Source organism: Muscardinus avellanarius (genome assembly GCF_963383645.1).
Source record: "Muscardinus avellanarius genome assembly, chromosome: 11".
In the NCBI taxonomy this organism is placed as follows: Eukaryota; Metazoa; Chordata; class Mammalia; order Rodentia; family Gliridae; genus Muscardinus; species Muscardinus avellanarius.
Genome location: NC_137797.1, coordinates 32711471 through 32732519, shown reverse-complemented (window position 1 = coordinate 32732519; position 21049 = coordinate 32711471). Strand labels below are relative to the sequence as shown.

Sequence of the window (21049 nt, the reverse complement as noted above, 5' to 3'; positions counted from 1 at the left end):
CTTCTCATGCCTATTCCTAGAACATGTCTTGAACATGTACTGTCTTGTACATGGGAACACTTCTCCTGTACTTACTGCTGGTTAGCCATAGAACCTTATAGAGAGTTTAAATCTCAAACTCATTTAGCAGTTAAATGAGGGAGAGGGATTAGGGAAACTTTAAGGACTTCATTAGTTCTTTAAAAAAAAAACCTGTCTTTTCAGGAGGATCATAGGTTTGTGGACAGCCTCAGCTACTTAGTGAGGCCCTGTGCAACTTAGTGAGACCCTGTTTCAAAATAAAGAATAAAAAATTGGGCTGGGAGTGTAGTTCAGAGGTAGAATGTCCCCTGAGTTTCATCCCTAGTACCACAAAAAAAATTAAAAAATAAAAAATAAACTGTCTTTTCTACACCATCACAGAAAATTCATTAATTTACTTTAAACCTATAATCATTCTCTAATTTTATACTTCAACAGGCCTTTAGAATAATTGTGATATACAAATGCAGAGCAATTTAATAGACATCATTAGGTTTATATTTTAGTTTTACTGCACTAATATTAACACTGACTTTTCAAACCTCTTGATTTTGGGGACTCAAGGTTCCTCACTTGTAAAATATATCTCTGGATTAAAAGATCTATAATGCCCCTGTCATCTTACAAAAAAAAAAAGTCTCTAAGGAGCGTTAAGGTGAGGTATCATAAATACTGAATCCTCAATGGTATATACTTGTAGGGGAGGAAAATGTTCAAAGTTTATAAAAGAAAGTCATACCTGATAAAAGTAAGGGATCCTTATCTAAAGACTTCTTAACATGATCAGATTCACCAGTCAATGAGCTTTCGTCAATTTTAAGATCATTGCCTTGAATAAGTATGCCATCAGCTGGAAGAAGATCACCTAAAACAAAAAGCAATGATATGCTAACCTGAAAACAAGATTATATATTTTTATTTAGAACAAGATGTATTGCTCTTTTTTACTTACCATATTTCACTTGAGCAATATCTCCAACAGTAATGTCAGCTACAGGTATCTGAATGACCTGACCACCCCTGATGACGGTAAATTTCTGTTCTTGTTCAATTCGACTCTGCAAACCTCTAAACTGTTTTTCCTTGCTCCAGTCATTGAAAGCTGTTACTAGTACCACACACACCACTGACAAGAGAATTGCAGCTCCTTCAATCCAACCAGTTTCACCTTCACCTTCTTCCTCCCCAACAGAAACTTCTCCACAAACTATTTGGAAAAAAAGAAAATGTTTATAAAAAAATTTTTTTATTGGTGCATTATATTCATACATCATATTGGGGTAAAAAACATGTGTACATACATGTTAAAAATTTCTTAAAATAATGACAACATACATATATATAAATGCATTCAAACAATATTTTCCTTTATCAATTTTGCTTATAGCTCTAAACACGTTACTGATCTCCAAGCATTCCACAGGTGAAGAATGTTTACTATGTCAATTTCAAGTTGGTTGCTGCCTCTGAGATTCTCAACCTTGGGGCAGGGAGAGAGTCTAGATACTAGTTAAGAGAAAGCACAATGGAGATCAAGTCTTTACTGGAAGGCAAATTAGAAACATACTTGAGTGATATCACAGGTTCAGTTCCAGACTACACAGATAAAACAAATATCGAATCATTTGAGTCACACAAATATTTTGGTTTTCCAGTACATATAAATTGTTAACCCTATAGTATATTAAGTGTGCAACAGTATTGTCTAAAAAGTACACATCTTAATAAAAAACTTTATTATTAAAAAATGCTAGCAATCATATGAGTGGGTCATAATTTTTTGTTCATGGCTACTGGCTTCCCAAGCTAGGAGTTTCTGGATGCTGAGGTAGAATTTCCTAAAATAATAATGAGGTTTGATTTACCGACTTTCTTTTCATAAAAGATTTTTTTTTGCAGCATTTGATATTGTTTGATAATATTTTACCTACAGGACAATTTCATTCAAAGTTGCTATTGTAATTGCAATAGCAATCTCAAATCTTACTGCTACTTTCTCAATTTACATAATATTCTAAATCTCTTGTCATTTCAAACAATGTTCAGAGTATTCACACTAGAAGTAGATTTCATCTCAAGAAACTACTGTTTCTGATAATCCATAAGATGAAACTCCTCATTAATTCAAGTTTTGTCACAAGACTGAAGCAATCCAGTCACATTTTGAGGCCTCACTTCTAATTAGATTCTCCTTGCTATTCCCACCATGTCTATACTTACTTCCTTTACTGGAGTCATGAACCCCTCAAAGTCATCCATGAGAACTAGAATCAACTTGCCTTTCTTTCATGAGTCAGGAATGGTTTTGAATAGCATCTACACAGAGTGGTGAATTCTTCCTAAAGGTTTTCAATTTACTTGGCTAAGACCTATCAAAGGAATCACTATGACATCTATGGCCTTACAAAATGTATTTCTTAAATAATGAGACTTGATGGTTAAAATTATTCATTGATCCATGGGTTGCAGAATGGATGTTGTGTTAACAGAGGTGAAAACAACATTAATTTCACTGTACATCTTCATCAGAGCTCTTACATAACAGGTACACTGTTAATGAAAGAAAAAAAATTTTTTTCCTGAACTCTGAGTCTCAATAGTGAGCTTAAAATATTCAGGAAATCATGTAGTAAACAGATGTGCTGCCATCAGGTTTTGTTATTCCATTTACAGAGCAGAGATTTTGTATATTGTTACAGGTTTTTGCAATGGTTAGCACTGGCTTCAAATGAGTCATAAACTGCATTTGTCCTGATAACTTGCTATAGCTTCAACATCAGCAATTTCTGCTTCAACCTGCACTTAAGCTACTGGGGGTTCCTTACATAAACTTCATGAAGCAGCTCCTGCTGGCTTCCAAGTCTTCTGCAGCTTCCTCACTTCTACTGGACTTCACAGAACTGAACAATGGCTAGTACCTTACTCTGGATTCAGGCTTTGGTTTATAGCAATGTTGTGGCTGGTTTGCTCTTCCACCTAGACCACTAAAACTTTCTTAATATCATCAATAAGACTGTTTCATTTTCTTGTCAGTGTGTTCACTGGAGTGACACTTTTTAAGAACTTTTCATTTGCACCCACAACATGGCTACATGGCACAAAAGAACCAGTTTTCCACCTATCTTGGCTCTGACTGGCCTTCCTCATTACAGTTAGTCATTTCTAAGCTTTTGACTTAGACATGCTACTCTTCCTTTTACTTGAACTTTTAGAGGACACTGTAGGAAGATTAACTGGCCTAATTTCAATATTACTGTCTTAAGAATCAAGAAGCTTAAAGAAAAGTGAGGATGAGAAAAATGGCTGTTGGGTGTAGTCAGAACCAACACAACATTTTTCAGTTAGTGTGTGGTTCATGGTATCCCCAAACAATTACAACAGAGCAACATCAAAACACATGATCACAGATCACCACACAGATACAATAATAATGAAAAAAACATAAAACACTGCAAAAATTACCAAAAAATGACACAGAGACATGAAGTAAAAACAGGATGTTGGAAAAAGGATGCCAACAGCCTACTGACTTCTTTGGCACAGGTTGCCAAAAGCCTTAAATTTGTTAAAAACAAAACAAAATCCCTGTGAAACATAAGATGTTAAAAAAAAGTATGCCACAGTTATTTGAGATACAGTTTCTTCATCTGTCAAATCAGGCTACCACCCCACCTAAGCCAGAGCTATTGTGAGGATTTGTATGAACACTTGTCAAGCAGCAGCTGGGATATCCTGCACACTCATCCTAGAGCTAACGGTATTAATTATTACATAAGGTGGGCAAGACACACATAAAAAGCTAAGTATTATGTGCATCCCGTGAGTCGTACTTATTAGGTCAATTTTACTGCACCAAGATCAAAGCTTGGTTTGATCAAGCAAAGTGATCACCTGACAAGCAAAGTGCTACTTGTCAATTCAACTGCGCACTAGGTGCCAGACACCATTTTAGGAGTTTGGGATACAGTATGAAGTAAGATATATAAATTTCCTCTTTGTGGAGCCCACACTCAGATTGGTAGGTGAAGATAGGCATATAAAAATTTAAGTAATAAGACACAAGTAATTAACTTCAGATATCTGTCAGTGCAACAAAGAAAAGAAAACATGGTGATGTGTTGATATCAAATAAAGGAGTGGTGAGGTTGAATGAGCCAAGGAAGCTCCTCTGAGGTGTCTACAACATCTGGGCTATGAGCCATGTTAAAAGAGAACCAGCCATACAGATCTAAGGAAAGAGAATTCCAAGGAGAGATTAGAGTCAGTAAAAAATGATCTATGTTAAAAAGCATTTGGGAAAAGAAATAGGGTACTCCCTTAAGAGCCCCAAAATTGTAGGGTCAATACAGTGAAGAAAGAACAGAAAGGTGTTTTTGAAACTTCAGGTTGTAATCTATTTGAGGTCTAAAATCAATTCAGTGGCCGGTGACTAGCATTTTGAAAAATTAAACATTAAAGTAACAAGGATATACATGTAAAAAAAGAAAGTATTGTTTCTTGAAGCTTTATTCTGGCTATTTATAAATTCACTAGAAGAGATATACTTTTGGGGTTACTATGTAAAGTTATTTCCTGTTGAATTCAACTGAATTGTGTGAAAGCTACTGGTTGAACAAAGCTAAAAAAAGATGATAAAGAAGAAAAAACAAATAAATGAATGACACTAGAATCAAAGCATATTCCAGAATTGTGTGCAGAGACTAAAAGAATTTGGGTATAAGGATATCAACTGAAGATTCATCTTGGGGGGCATATGGGACAGGTGAGAGAAAAAAAGATCAACTGGAGATATTAAAAAATTTTGAATAATCACAAAAAGTATACTGAGAATCAGCAGCAGCATTAAACCTTTAATGAGTATAAAGTGTTTCCTAAAGTTATGCAAAAGCAAGATGATGTACTGATAATGTTCATTGCCCCAACTCAAGTGTTACAATTTCCATTTTGATAACTTTCAAGCTGAAGAAATGATCACATATTATGGTGGATGATGATCAGTTGAGAAAATGTATGGTTTACATCCTTTTAAAAAGTGAAAGCTGCCGGATATGGGGACGCATGCTTGTAATCCCCATGTTTGGGAGGCTGAGACAGGAGGATCACACAGGTTCAAAGCCAGCCTCAACTACTAAGTTGCTGTCAGCAACTTAGTGAGACCCTGTTTCCAAATAAAATAAAAACTAGGTCTGAGAGTATGGCCCGAAGGTAGAAAGCCTCTGGATTCCACCCCCAGTACCACTAAAAAAAGTGGTACCTAGAAAATAGGAGATTAATTCTCTGAATTAGAACAAGTCTATATTCAAGAACAGGTGAACGTTGAAATACTATGTTCACCTCACTGGAAAATAAAATATGATTCAAGTGGAACATTTATGTGAGATTTTATATTATTTATTAAAAACATAAAATGCACTTATAATAGTACATAAGAACAACAAACTACTATCATAACGTAGAATTTATCAATTATATTTCCATAAAAGTTTGTGTATAATTCATGAATGGGACTGAGAATGAGTTTCATGATTTACTGAGTACATTTTTCCATTTGGTTTTATTTAATGTATGCTTCTTTTCAGCTATGCAAGACAATATAACCAAGTTAAGACAAATTAAATGTAGGTCCAAATTAGGTTAAAATGGTTTATAGCTATTAAAAATAAAAAAATTTGCTGGGCATGGTGGCGCAAGCTTGTAATCCCTGTGCTTGGGAGGTGGAGACAGGAAGATCGCGCAGGTTCGAAGCTAGCCGCGCTGGCTTAAGAGACCCTGTTTAAAAAAAAAAAAAAATATATATATATATATGTATATACACACATAGGTCTGGGAGTATACCCCCAGAGGTGGAAGGCTTTCCAGGAACCCCAGTACCACCAAAATAAATAAATAAATAAAAAATAAAAAAATTCAAACTTTGTATCATCTTTATATCATCATCTCTACTTTTGGAAATGCTTAAATATAACTGTAATAAAACAATAATAAATATATTAAATTAATAAATATAACACTGAGAGGTATGCATTTAAATTTTTGCTAACGGAATAAATAATCAAAAAAGTTTAAAGGCAAATGCAAGAGTGATCAAGGGATATGAACTATGGGACAATTGTGTAATTTTCAGTTTTAAATATCACATGCATATTTACCACTAAAGGCCGGAATATTTCAAAATTTCAAGAGAATTAGGAACAAATTAATGACATATATTTCATATATACCACTATTCTATAAATACAGATAAGAACAAAATAATCTTGAGAAAGATAGTATTGAAGTATTTCTAGAAAGATTTGTTGCAGACCTTTCTGCAATAAACTAGCGCTAGTGCACTAAAAATCACTTTCTATAGTTTTCTTACAGTTTTGAGAATTAATGTTAAAAGTAAAGTATTTAACATCTTGTCTACTCATGTAACCCTGAGTACCGATTCCCAACATTCTATAGTGACAGATGGGTAAATATAAGCCTGAAGAATTCAACTCTATATTGTTATATCAAGAATGGCCTCACTTTTCTGATCAATACCTCTCTGATCAATACATCTAGACATCTCCCACATTTACCCACACAGGCAAACATTCACATATATGAACATACAGATAAAGAACATATTTTTTAAATTTGAAAGGATGTGTGTGTGTGTGTGTGTGTGTGTGTAACACAGAAGTCTCTAGGAAGTCAAATTTTTCAGTGACTATTACTTTGTTTAGATGAATATTTTTACATGATATGCATAATTTATTTAATAAGTGAAAATTATAAAAATAATTTTGCTCAATACTGAAAAGAATATTCCTTAAAATCTTTTTTTATTTACCTCAGTACTCTACGCCACCACTGTTTTTATTTTGAAACAGGGTCTTAACTAAGGTGCTAAGGCTGTCCTTAAACCTGTGATCCTCCTGTCTCAGCCTCCCAAGCACTGGGATGACAAGTGTGACTCACCACACCTGGCTTTATTCTGTTACTTTCTTAGAAAAATGTTTCACATGCACACTAGGTACGCCTTTAAAGGAATTAATCTGTATGATTACCTAAATCAACTTTTAGAGTTAGAAAATACTTATTAAACTAATCATAGCTTCAAAGTCTTGAGAATGAAACTTTTACAATTAAACATATTTTGGTGAACCAATCTTTTGATATATAAAATCCTACTGGATGACTTTACACCCACTTGAATAAAGAAACCCAAGCTAGGTTTCCTAGCAGTTAAAGAATGTACACAGGCAGTGCTATTCATTTTAAATAAAAAATTTAAATGGCAACTTTTTTATTTTTTATTTTTGGCAGATCTGGGGATGGACCCAGGAGCATTTGACCTCCAAGATACACCCCCAGCCCTAATTTTTTTATTCTTTATTTTGAAACAGGTCTAAGTTGTGGAGGGCCTCACTAAGTTAGCTGAGGCTGTCCGCAAACTGTGATCCTCAGGTCTCAGCCTCCCAAATACTGGGACTACAAGCATGTGCCACCACGCCCAGCTGGCAACATAATTTTTTAAAGTGAAATGCCTAGAAAGATGGGAGCAAACAAAACCAAGCCACTTTTAACTACTAGTTAGAGTGGATCTACCCATTCTGTAATGTCCCTCTATGGCAGGGATCCCTAATTAAAAAATACAAAATGCTCCAAGATATGAAACTTTTTGAGCACCAAGATGATGCCACAAGTCAAATATCCCGTACAATGAAATTTTGTTTTGTACAGAGAATTATTAAAAACATTGCATAAAATCATATTTAGACTATGTGGTAAAAGATGTTTATGAAACATAAATAAATTTGGCATTTAGACTTGAATAAATACCATCCCCAAGATATCACATTATATATAAACAAATACTTCAAAATAAAAATTGAAATGCAAAACACTTCTGGTACCAAGCATTTCAGATAAGGAATACTCAACCTATAATATAAACTTTCCTATAACGGCAAGAAAACTAGCCAAATAATACTACAAATAGCAAAACATTTTGAAAACTTGAAAAGTAACAGATTTGAGAGTAGAATTTTGCTTTCATAACAATATTTCCCCAAAAGATACCAAAAATTAAAAACTGAACTACTTCATAATAGTATTTCTAAAGTATCTTAAAAACCATGAGAGTACAGACGATGTCAGACATGTGGAATTTCCTTATGTAACAGCCTCCGTGCCTCACTTGAAAATGCAGGTGACACCATCTAACTCAGAGGGGTATTGTGAAAATTATCTGAGGTTAATATACGTATAACAGAAGAATGCTTAGCACATCACAAAGAGTCAATAAATGTTGGCTGCCTGTTATGTATTAAGTAAGTGAATGAGCTGAACTAGCATTACATAAAAAATATTTCTTTCTTAAATGTACTTACGTGCATTATCTCCTTCTGGAGGTTGATAAAAAGAAAGGCCCAGTGATACTATGGCTGCAATTTCTAATATAATTAAAGTGACATCTTGTAATGCTTCCCATACTAATTGAAGAAAGGTTTTTGGCTTTTTAGGAGGTATAAAGTTCTTTCCAAACACTGCTTCTCTTCTTTCTAAATCTGCAGGGTTTCCACTTAAACCTAATAAAAAGAAACAAATTTAAATTAACAATTTTACTACTTATAAGTATCTATTTTACTCAAACATACTTTGGGTTGCATTTCATAATATGCTATCAAACTGTTTATTTCTATGCTTTAAGTGTACAGAACTAAAGTCACTGAAAAACAAATGTAGTCCTTTATAGAAACATTTTGAGGAATGATCCAAGAATGGACCCAAGAGTTTTCACTTTCTCAAATGCTTATTTTTTTTTCCTTCTTTTTCTATTTTTGGTACTGGAGATTGACCCCAGGGGTATTCTATGTCAGAGCTATACCCTCATCCCTTTTTATTTTGTATTTTGAAATAATCTAAGTTTGCTGAGGCTTGAACCTGCAATCTGCCCAATTCAGCCTTGCTGGGATTATGGGTGTATGCCACCACACCAGACTCTAACAGTTTTTTATTATAATATCTCGCAGACTGCTAGAGACCAGAAATAATATGACAGTTTGATAGTTTGTATGTTGGAACTAAACATTTCTTTGATGTTTTACTTAGGATATTTCCCTGCCAAAAACAAAAAATATAGATAAAAATATACATGCAGATTTGATATAGTTATTCAACCTTGGATAAGTACTCAGTAAAAAATCTTTAATATTGCCAGGCGTGGTGGTACATTTGTAATCCCAGCATTTAGGAGGCTGAGACATGAGGCTTGTGGTTTGTGGACAGCCTCAGCTACTTAGTGAAACCTTTTGCAACTCAGTGAGACCCTGCTTCAAAAGAAAGAATAAAAAATAGGGCTGGGGGTGTAGCTCGGAGATAGAATACTCCTGTGTTCCATCCCCAAACTACAAAACAAAATTATTTTTATTCTTATTTACTGAGGAACAATAAAAAGTTAATTTATTACAACTTCTAAAAGCTTCTCTAATAAAATGTCTGTTATAGTTTGATAAATAATTTTCAAGCCATAAAACATAAGCAACTCAGAATATTTCTCTCAAGAAACAGGCAGTGCTATTAACTGAATACACCTACTGTCACTGTAAGAGAAAAGGTACACTGTAGAACATAATACTTATTGTTTTACAGAGTCAAGAATTAGGGAGAAGGTTAAGAGAGATTTGGCTGAACAATTCCCTTTTCCTTTCCTACACAAGCTCAAGCATTTCCCCCTCTAATGTAACTCTGCCAAACTCAAATATATCCAACTAGCTAATGCAAAGTGTACCCACATGTATATGTTGTGGGGCATAAGAGCAGTGACAAATCACATTTTCCTTTGTCCTATTTAAGAATTATGAAGAAGGGGAGATTGAGAAAGGAGGATCACAGGTTCAAGGCCAGCCTCAGCAACTTAGTAAGACTGCTTAAAAATCAAAAATTAAAAAGTCTGAGTGGTATAGCTCAGAGGTAGAATGCCTCTGAATATGGGAGGGAGGGAAGGAAGGAAGGAATGAAGGAAGGAAGGAAGGAAGGAAGGAAGGAAGGAAGATTGATTAGGTCTGGGGTATGAATCAGAGGTAGACTGTCTCTGGGTTCAATCCCCAGTAAAACACACACACACACACACATACACACACACACACACGCGCGCGCGCGCGCGCGCCAAATAGGGCTCAGATATACCAGAATATTACTACTTTCAATTTGCCATATTAGGCTCAATTTCAACATGTGTTCATATGTTTTTGGCAAGAGCCCATTCCAGGAACACTATCAAAGAAGGAAGACAGTAGATTACTGAAAGGCTTCTGTTTTTAAGTGTTTTGGCTATTAATCTCAATGCTGAGGCAGGCAGAGTTGAATTAGAGAGACAACAAAGTACACTGTGGTACTTTGAATAATAAGATGAGAAATTAACACATTGATAAAATTATTTGCTTTTCTATTGAAGGTACCATAAAGATTCCAAAGAATGTTCTCAGTAGCAACCATAATATAATCCATGTCAGGCAGTTCAAAAGGCATTTTAGATTTCTGATAACAGAAATCAACCAAAAGCCTTCCACAGAACTCCAAGGCTTGAGACAGAGCAAAGACAGTAAAGGACTACCGTAATAAGGATGATATTAGATAACGGAGATAATGAGTAGCTTTGTCTGGTCTCATGTTTTAATATTCTTACTAGGAAACAAAACAAAACAAAAGGGATTGCTAAACAGGGCGAGGTGATGCATGCCTATACTCCCAGTACGTGTGAAGCTGAGACAAGAGAAGCACAGGTTCGAGCCAGCATGCAGTAACTCAGTGAGATCCTGTAATCAGTTGTAGAATGTCCTCGGGTTCAATCCCCAGGTATACAAACACCAAAGTTTACTAACTCTACCTGTGATGGTCTCCAATTCTAAGAAATAATGTGTTTGAAGATAGTGGTTATACTACCCATTAATTCACATTTGAATAAACGACTGGTGACTGAAACAGGGGGCATTCTATCTTCTAGCTACACCCCCAGCCCTATTTTATTTTTATTTCAAAATGGCCTTGCTAGGTCAATAAGAGTCTCAGTACTTGCTGAGGCTGTCCTGAAATCTATGATCCTCCTGTCTCAGCCTCCTAAGTACTGGGATTGAAGCCATGAACCACCACGCCCAACTGAATAAACTAGTATAACAACAAAATAATTTGTCAAATCTTAACTTTTTACTGGTTAGAACAGGAGCCAATAGCTTATGTTAATTTCGAAAAGAGTGGTCACAAAGCTAAATAAAAATAGCTTAAAAACATATCTTGGAGGTAACTGGGGTCTGGCTCTACATGTTGAGGAGTCACTGCAAACAAGAAAAGTCCTATATTCAGTAATTACATATTACACTGGAGGGAGAAGAAGGGACAGTGTGAATAGAAATATTTACGGACACAAAGAAATACAACGAAGACAGTAAAAGCGGCCACTAGAACTTACTAAGTGGACTGCACTGACCTTTCTGAAGAGCTAACATTTCACTTGGGTCTGCATGATGAAGAATCAACCATGGGAAGACTATAGAGCAAAGCATTCCCAGCAGAATGAGAGCAAACACAAAGACCCAGAGACCAAAACAATGTTAAAAGATTCAGGAGCCAGAGACCAAGCCACTAAGGAGCCCTGTGACCAAAGAGGATGGGGCTGAAAAAGCGGCCAGATGGAAGAATGTGGAGAGAGGACTGGCATTCACAGTAAGTTTGATGGGAAACCACTAGAAGATATTGCAAAGGAAAGTGATTAATCTGTATGTTAAAAAGATAATCGAAGCTGCTAAGGGACAGGGAAGAGTTCAACAGTGTAGAGAAAAGCATAGCTGGGAGGCTGTTGCAGAGATGTTCGGGCTTGAACCAGGGTTTCAGAAATGGAGGCAGAGAGGGCTTAACTGGATCTGCCAGGTACCTTGGAAGGACTTCAGACAACATGCGGAATGACTGGGTGTGGAATTAAAGAGAGGAAGAATGATAAAGAATGATATTTAGACTTGAAATTTTTTCAGTCCAAGTGCTTGAATGTGGGTGGTTTACTGGAATGTTGGAAGCAGGTAGGTTTAATTGTAAATCATGGCTAATGTGTACTTGAGTGGGTGGAAGGTAGAGTCATTTACTAAGCCAGGCTAGGCTTTTGGAGTTACAGAATTAGTAGAAAGAGGAAGGAGGAGTTAACGTTTCTGGTTTTACAGATTTAAGAAAAACAAGTGAAGTCTCATTAACAGCTGTCTAGTCTAGTCATACTCAGAACTCAGAAAAGTCTGGTCAGGAGAATCAGCAACATAGAGATAATTCTGGAGCAATAATGGGTTAGGTGAGAGCTCCCAGAAATTTACATAAGCAGGTAACAAGAGTAGGGGGTTAATTAAGATTATGTACAGCCTTGGAACCTCCAACATCTGATGGTCAGATGGGGAAAAAAAAAAACCAAAGGCAAATGAGAAGAAACAGCTATTGCGGAAGGGCAAAAATAAAACAAGGTATGTTCATGCGGTACTACAGAAACCTATGGAAGTTTTTAAAAAGATGATGTGGCCTGCCTGGAGTGGTGGTGAATGCCTATAATCTCAGTACTTGGGAGGCTGAGATAAGAGATCTGAAAACAGCCTCAACAAACTAGCAAGACCTTGTTTCAAAAACAGGGCAAGAGTAGCTCAGAGGTAGAATGCTCCTCAGTTCAATCCACAGTAAACACATACACAGGCACACAATGTGGCTGACCATGGCAAATGGCGTTGAAAGGTTGAATAAAATGGGCACAGAGAAGAATCACTTTCTTTCAGAAGAAGCTAATGAACTTGATGAAGAAAATTCCAGGGTTCTTCTACAATGCAGAAGAAAAGTCAGAAAGAGCTGAACAGAGAATGAGCATGAGAGAGTGGAAATGGTAAGTATATAGTACATTCCCAGGAGTGTGATGCAGTGGGAGAAATAAAACAGCAAAGGTGAGCTAAAGTGGGTTTTATTTACATTTTTTAAAGGATAGGTGACTGACAGTAAACTATTTACCAAGGGAAATGATTGAGAACATGACAGTAAGACAAAGAATAACAATGGAGTACGGCCTCTGAAGAGGCAAGAAGAAACAGAGACCAGGGCAGAAGGCTAGCCTAACAGAGGCACAGGAAGAAGCTTCCACTGCAAAAAAGGACAAAGCAAAGATTGTGGGGAAGAAATAGAGATAAGCTGGTGGAGCTTGGCATGAAACTACGTGGTCCTAGTTTTAAAAATAGGAGATAAAACTAATTATTAGAAATAACTTATGAGCAAATAAAATGAAAAATCTTTTGTGGGCTCAGTTGATTGAGTGTAGTGGCAATGAGGCCAAAGTCATTCATAAGATTGATCTCCTAATGGTTGAGTTAGCTTTACAAAGAGAAAATATAACCACATCCCATCAAAAGCAGCTTCAGAATTACATGTTTCTCAGACCTGTAATGTGGAGAGTAAAAATAGTCTATATTCATTCTATGCATAGATAATAACTCAATAGTATTATCTTTATAGTTGAACAGAAAAGCATGCTTGATGGAATAAAATGCAAATTATATTGATACCTTGATATGTTTTGTAAGAAAATGTGACTCATCAATTGCTAGGACTAATTTAGGAAATTGTGGTGTATGGGGAGGAAGTTACTGGAATGTTGTCATCAGGTTTAACTGAAAAGTATGGCTAATACACAGCACATACTATGGTCCTATAGATTCTGTAGTTGAAAGTGCGTGTGTGTGTGTGTGTGTGTGTGTGTGTGTGTGTGTGTGTGAGAGAGAGAGAGAGAGAGAGAGAGAGAGAGAGAGAGAATGAGAAGAATTAAGAGGAGGAGGAGAATGAGGAGGAATAGGAGGAGGAAGAGGAGAAGGAGGAGGCAGCGGCGAGGGCAGAAGTGGTCATGGCAGTGAATCTGAGTAAGGGCCAGAGAAAAATGTGCAAACCAAGGAAGGATGTGAAAATGTGTTTATGTGCCTTTGTCTAGGGAAACAGTCTAATATATTCATCATATTCTCAATTTCCAAAAAGGTGATCCCTCCCCTGCTCCCCAAATTTTAGAGCCACTGGTCTAAAGTCATCCATTCCAAAATGCCTACCATGTGGCAGGTGCTGTGCCCAGCAATAAGCATACAAAAGAAATATGCTGGACAGGACGCCTTTCACTAGTACTTGCCCTAGTAGGGAAGACTGATAAGTAAACATTTACACATAACTCAATATATTGAGTATTATATAATAGTGATGGTGAAGATGTTACAGGAATATATGTATGAATCTGAAATCCAAATTTAGGAGATGAGAGTAGATAAGAAAATTTTAAGATATCAAACTTGAGATCTTAAGAATAGTTATGAAAGCCAGGCATGACAGCACAAGCCTATAATCCTAGTAACTTGGGATCCTAAGAAAGGAGGATTGCAAGTTTGAGAGCAGCCTCAGCAATTCAGCAAGACCATTTCAAAATAAAAAGGGATAGGGGCACAGCTCAGAAGTAGAATGCCCCTGGGTTCAATCCCTTGCAACACACACACACACACACACACACACACACACACACACACACACACTCTTATGAGATTAAACAGTCATAATAAAAATACTATCTTTATTAAATAATAAAATATTTTATGCTTTATAGAGGATTGTAGTTTTGGTGGAGATGTTTCAGGTGTAGAGATTAGTAGAAACAAAAGTATGCATGACTTAACAGTATTTAAGAAAACTTAATTTTGCTATGTCTCAAATATTGAGAAGAATTGGAAAAGAGATGAGATTAGAAAACAAGCGAAGATCAGATCTAAAGAAGACTTAGAAGTCTAAATAACGTTCATTCCAAAGGCGATGCAAAATAACTACTGGCTTAAAGCAAGAAAGTGGAAAGCAGCATGAAGGGAGCTGGGAATAAAGCAATCATTATGTTAACTGAACTGCCCCAGGAAAAGACAGTGACCTCAAACAGGATGCTAAGGGGTGGAGAGAAGTAGACACCCTTGAGTTAAGAAAAAGTTAGGAGTTAGAATTTTCAAGACTGAGTGAGAGGAGGTAAAAAAAAAAAATTCATGTCAAAGTCAAGGCCACCAAAATTTCTAACTTAGTATCAAGTAGCTACTTTCACTGGAAAGGTGAAAAAGAGGAGTATGCTTTCAGAACAGAATGTTAGGAAAGGAAATGGCTATGTCTAAAAGGAATCAGACCTTCAGGCCTAGGCTTGGGGGGAATTCTTGGACTAAAGCTACTAATGAGGGAATCAACAGCATCCAGATGGCTTGTGAAGTCACAGGGATGGACGGCATCACCCAGGAGCACGCACAGATGAACAGAAGGCTGAGGACAACCAGCACCTAAGGGACACGACTGGAGGCTGATGAGACTGGACATGAAAGAAGAAAGAAAATTCTAAGAGTGTGACATTAGGGAAGACAGAAGAGAATGTTTTGAAAAGAAAAGATGTGTATGTTAATCTGAAAACTAAGTTTTTAATATAAAACAAAACTAATGCCATGCCACGTCAAGTTCTTTCAAATATGATTTTAGAAAACAATACATATTGAAGTTAGAGTAGTAGTGTTACAACTGCCCTAAAAAAAAATCTATAAGCATTGAAAACTAGTCCTGAGCACATATTAAAGTAAATGCATAATTCTCTATTGGAGCAATAATAAATTTCAAGAACAAGGTCATGTATGATCATCAATATAAAATTTTCAATATTAACTCTATATAAGTATAAAAATATAAGCCTAGCACACAAAGGCCATGAAAATACTTGCTCAATGTCTGTGCTAATCTAATTACCAAGTATACACATTGGTGCATAAGCACATTCTTGTAGTAACCTATAAATCAACAATGATTTATCCTGAGTAAAGGGCTGATTTTCTTAGAGTTAAAATATATTTTTTTTGTGTAAATGTTACTATTAGTCTATCATGACCATGAAGATATGGTCAAAGAACATCATTACACGAGCCTTAATTTTAGTGAGTGCAAATATAAACTGTCATCTGAAACATGAAAACTTTAGGTAGCCAGAGACAACTGTTATTGACCTTATCCCTGCTTCCTACTTTATACCTCTCTTGATTCTCTCCACCACTATCTCCTTTTATTTTCTTTGCTGTTTTCCTTTCTACCTAATTTTAGCAACCATCACATTAACAGTGATCAAATGTTTCTGCCAGAGATATATTACCAAGCCATAGGATTAAAAACAACAGGCCAATCACCCAAGACTGAAACTTATAAAACTAAATCAAAATATACCTTTTCTCTTTTTAAAGTTGATTATCTCAGGCATTTTGTCATAATGATGAAAAGCTAGCACACAAAACTTTAACCCAATTTTTTTTTTGCCATTTAATTCCAAAACGTGTTTTCCCAATAAAAAAATATTACTGGGAAGAGAACACAGGTACCTCTCTCACAGTATCTCAACTCTTTCACAAGCTGTGTAAGCTGTGTGAGCTGAACTTTTAAAACAGATAGTACTCTACAGTGGTTAAATCATGATCTCTGTATTCAAAATGAGACTGTGGCTAGGGTAAATCTGTGGGTAAATTATCAAACCTTTTTTGTACTGTGGGCTCTTTGCCTGTAAAAGAGGATAAATGTTGGAAGGATAAAATAAGTGCTTTATAATACTTGTAAGTGCTTATAACCAACAAGCACAAAAAGTGCTATTTATTGTAAGTGCTACCTACAATTAAAGTTGTTACTGTTCCTAAGAAATATCTTGAATTGTTCCTCCAGACTTTAAACAGTATACTATTAGCACTCCTAATATTTCTGACTTTCCTTCTGCATTAACTTTTCTCTTAAGCATATAATGCTAACACTATACATTTAATTTAGTTGTCTTATAAATTGTCTGTTTCCCTTATGCAAGGATAAGACAGAAATTTTTGTTTTATTCATGGATGTATATGCAGGGCCCAGAAAAGTGCCTATGACCTAGCAGATACCCAATAATAGTATATCCCTGCAATTACAAGATGCAATATTCTTAAATTAACATCTTTGAAATTGGGACATGATTTAAATACAATCACTTTATAATAATTGCCAACACTTTTTTAGGAGGATATATTAAACACAGGAAATCAATATCTCAGGACTGAGGAAAGGACTGTATGTATGTACTGATAAATGAATTAATAAATAAAATAACTAAAGTGACTTCAGTTTTACCAATCAAAATTCATGTACTTTGAAGAATCATTTTAATCCTCATTTTCTCTGACTATTAAAAATAATTTTAACAAAAGAATACTTGTTTAGATAATGTCTTCATGTATACAAATTCCTAGGCACTTATTCCTGAATATGTTTCATTTATTATCATGTGTCCAGCTGATCAGTGACAAAATGTTTAATAGCTTTCTGAATGAAATATCTCTATTAAAATAAACTATGACGAGTAATTTGTTTTCTATTATTTATTTTGTGGTACTGGGGATGGAACCCAGGGGCGTTCTACCTCAAAGCTACACCCCCAGTTCTATTTTTCATTCTTTATTTTGAAACAGGGTCTCACTAAGTAGCTGAGGCTGTCCATGAACCGTGATCCTCTGATCTCAGCCTCCCAAATGCTGGGATTACAAGTGTGTGCCACCACGCCCGGCTAAGAAGAGTACTTTGGAAATAATATACCTATCAAGGCTGTTGCTGCTTTTATTTATACTTTCAGTAACTATAAATACAAATATAATGCTTGCAATAGGTTGTTTCATATTCCTTTAAAAAACTTAAAAATGACAAAGCATTTCTAAATAAAGATGATAGGATGTACATACAAATTTTAGTAAATATTAAATTCACAATACTAGAAAAAACAAGAGCAAAAATTTCCTAAAGACAAAAGAAGGAAAAATAACGTATATTTTACTTAGTGACACAAAGTATCAACAATTCACATAAAATTCAAATGTTAAGTCAATTTTTTCTAGAGCTTATCTACTGCATCTACAATGTTATCCAAATTACATATATCTAACCCTTTCAAATTTAAAAAATTACTGTATTAGAAGCAAAATTTTCAATTAACTTCACTAATTAAACCAAAATACCAGCACAGAAGAAACACACTGCAAACCAATGAGAAACCGTGTTTATAAAAATGAGACAGCATTAACAGATGGACAGTTATTAGGAAACAAGAACTTCGATTAACAGCAGATGAATACATAGAGTTGGGAGAAGGATAATTAGGTATAGATGTAAAATAAGTTCAACAGAACTTTTATGAACAAACTATGTTGTGACACTGAGGACTTTTTAACATTAATATCTTCTAATCTGGTAATTATAAAACACTCATCAATTAGGTTTTAGCGTAAATGTCTAAGTCCACGTGGTTAAACTGAATTGATACATATCCATTCACATAGAATTACATAAATGTTTTAAAGAACTGTTTTGATGTGATTTAAAATTCTTTAATAATTTTGGGCTGGGTGTGGTGGTGCATGCTTTTAATTCCAGTACTTGGGAGGCTGAGACAGGAGGATCACAGGTTCAAAGCCAGCCTTGGCAACTTAGCAAGGCTCTCAACAACCTAGTGAGACCCTACTCCCAACTATGAAATAAAATTGGGTTTTGGGCTTGGAAGTAGAAATGGAAGCTTGGAAGTAGAATGCCTCTGGGATCAATCTCTAGAACCAAAAATAACAGCAACAACAACAATTTTAGCAATTACATTTTGCTATTACATTCAATATTACCAATATGGCATGTTTTGAAAAATGTTAAAAAAACACTTTTAGATAATTTCTCTAGAACTATTTATATTAATATTTATATTAATATATTAATTTCTCTAGAATTATTTATATTAATAATTTCTTATCCTTACTAAAACAATTATCAAATATTCATCTTCATGTGTTCCTTCCCACACTCACCTCTGCAATTCAAAAATGCATTCCTGAAACCTCCTAATATTAATTTTATGTTCAACATGATCAGTGTATAAAAGGCCATCTTTTTTGGGGGGGGCGGTTGTACTGGGGTTCCTGGAAACCCTTCTACCTCCGGGCTAAACTCCCAGACACCTATTTTTTCTATTTTTATTTGGAAAGAGTCTTTTAAGCCAGCGAGGTTGACTTCAAACCTGCGTGATCCTCCTATCTCTGCCTCCCAAATGCGGGGATTACAAGCGGGTGCCACCACGCCCAGCTAAAAGGCCATCTTTTTAAAATCATTTCAAAGACTATAATGCAGTGAAGTTACAAGTAATTTTCCTTTTTAGATTTTCAAAAGTAAATGTGTAATAAATAAAATTATAAGACAAAAGACTTCCTTGAACTTAAGAAAATTCAAAAAAGATTAAAAACTATTTTTACTCAAAGAGATGTCTGTTAATTGAAAAATTAAAAGCCATGTAATCTACAAATTTTGCTTTGTGACCTGAACTAATTATTAAAAGTTAGGCTTAGGCCCCACAAACTAAAAACAATTTGGTTAGCTACTGGCAATGACAATGATTTTAAGCCACTTTGTAAAATGAAGGACAGTGAGAGGATTTATTTCTACTGAATCCCCTGGGGGCTACCAAGCATCTTCTATAGACAGTGAAAGACAATCATATCATAAACAGGCAGCAATAATATGTACAAAAGAAAATATTTCTTCCCACCAGTTTAAAACACACAAATGAATTCATGACATTATTTCTTGATGTAAACATACTTTAACTGTGCCAATCTGATAATTATTTTTCAATGGATTACAATTATAGCATAATTACATAAAAGCGAAGACAAAGATAAGCATGTTTACACTGACTCAAATATATAGCACTATCTGCACAAAACACTAAAAGCAAACACAATAAAACTCACCTTCATTAGGAGATGTTTTCAACTTGGTGCAGATTCCATACACATCTCCATAGCTTTCCTGTATTTTTCGTAATGCATCTGTGGACCTGAGCTCCATGAGAGCCCGTAGCTCTGCAAGCGTAATTCCAAAGTCTCCATCATGATTAGCTTCTTTCAGAGAGTTTTTCACACCACTGTATGCAACTGAGTTGTTTGCCATGTCGCCCATTACAAGAATAATTTATTAGGAGGAAAATGTTTCCCAAAAGAATCTAATTTTCACTTGATATATTTCCAAGATGAAAATCTCTTAAATATGAAAATCTTTCTTAAACCAAACACTCATTGTATGACTTTGTAAAGCAGCATCAGCAGCAGTATTTCCCAGAGAAGAATCTTGATCTTTGGCCCATGACTTCGTTCTTCATATCAATCATGAGATGCACATATCTGTAAGAAAAGAACATTTGAAAGTTAGTACGATCTATCTCATATTATTAAAATACTTACATGTATAATCACCTCAAAATTAACATGCCAAAGACTGCATTCATCATAGTCTCTAGTTAAAAGAGTTCCCTTTCACAATCACCTGGGCTGGAAATTTCATCTTTAATTTCATTTTCTCCAGTTTCAGCTATTAAGTTATTTCTTCCTTTGAAAAGTTTCTTCTGTGTACACTTTTTTTTTTGGATCTTCAAAGTCCCTCTACACAGACTATGATCACTCCTTCCCAGGTTCTTCCTCACTCTTTATATCTCATATATCCCATCCCTTGTGAATTTTGCTACCACATTTAGTTTTTAAACTAGGCATCATGACACTACATCTGAAACTACAGGAGAAAAACATAGTCCTATTGTTCATGCCTGTTTGCAATTCAAAGCCACCCTCCAGTTTACTGACTCAACTTCTCTCCCTCCTCAAGTATTCTGCTTTCCCTCATCCTAATAGTTAATAAACGTCTGACGATTAGGAGCTAGAAAATGCTGTTAAGTGATACTAGGTTTTAGCTATGAAATTGTTATGTGGATGTATGCCAAATAGTTTATATATCATGACTTGGCATGTACCAGTCACCTTGAAGACTGGTTAAAATACAAACTACAAGCCAGGCGTGGTGGTGCACATTTGTAATCTCAGTATTTGGGAGGCTAAGATAGGAAAGTTGCAGGTTCACAGCCAGCCTGAGCTGTTTAAATAAGTCCCTCGGCAACTTAGACTCTTTT

The 21049-nt window shown here is 35.3% G+C and overlaps 1 protein-coding gene across 15 annotated transcripts in view; it reads right to left on the bottom strand.

The window, feature by feature from the left end:
• Window positions 1–20049, bottom strand: part of ATP2B1 (ATPase plasma membrane Ca2+ transporting 1) — a gene marked incomplete at both ends in the record, with an annotated part of 64657 nt that extends 44608 nt beyond the window's left edge. For 10 of the 15 annotated variants that reach the window (XM_080706145.1, XM_080706152.1, XM_080706153.1 and 7 more), the window contains 4 exons: window positions 761–886; window positions 974–1228; window positions 8385–8582; window positions 19842–20049. In XM_080706145.1, the coding sequence (XP_080562271.1) occupies window positions 761–886; window positions 974–1228; window positions 8385–8582; window positions 19842–20049 (787 nt within the window). The remainder of the gene's footprint in view (window positions 1–760; window positions 887–973; window positions 1229–8384; window positions 8583–19841) is intronic. The other 5 variants (XM_080706150.1, XM_080706151.1, XM_080706147.1 and 2 more) reach the window with 4 other exon arrangements.
• Between the last annotated feature and the right edge of the window lie 1000 nt (window positions 20050–21049).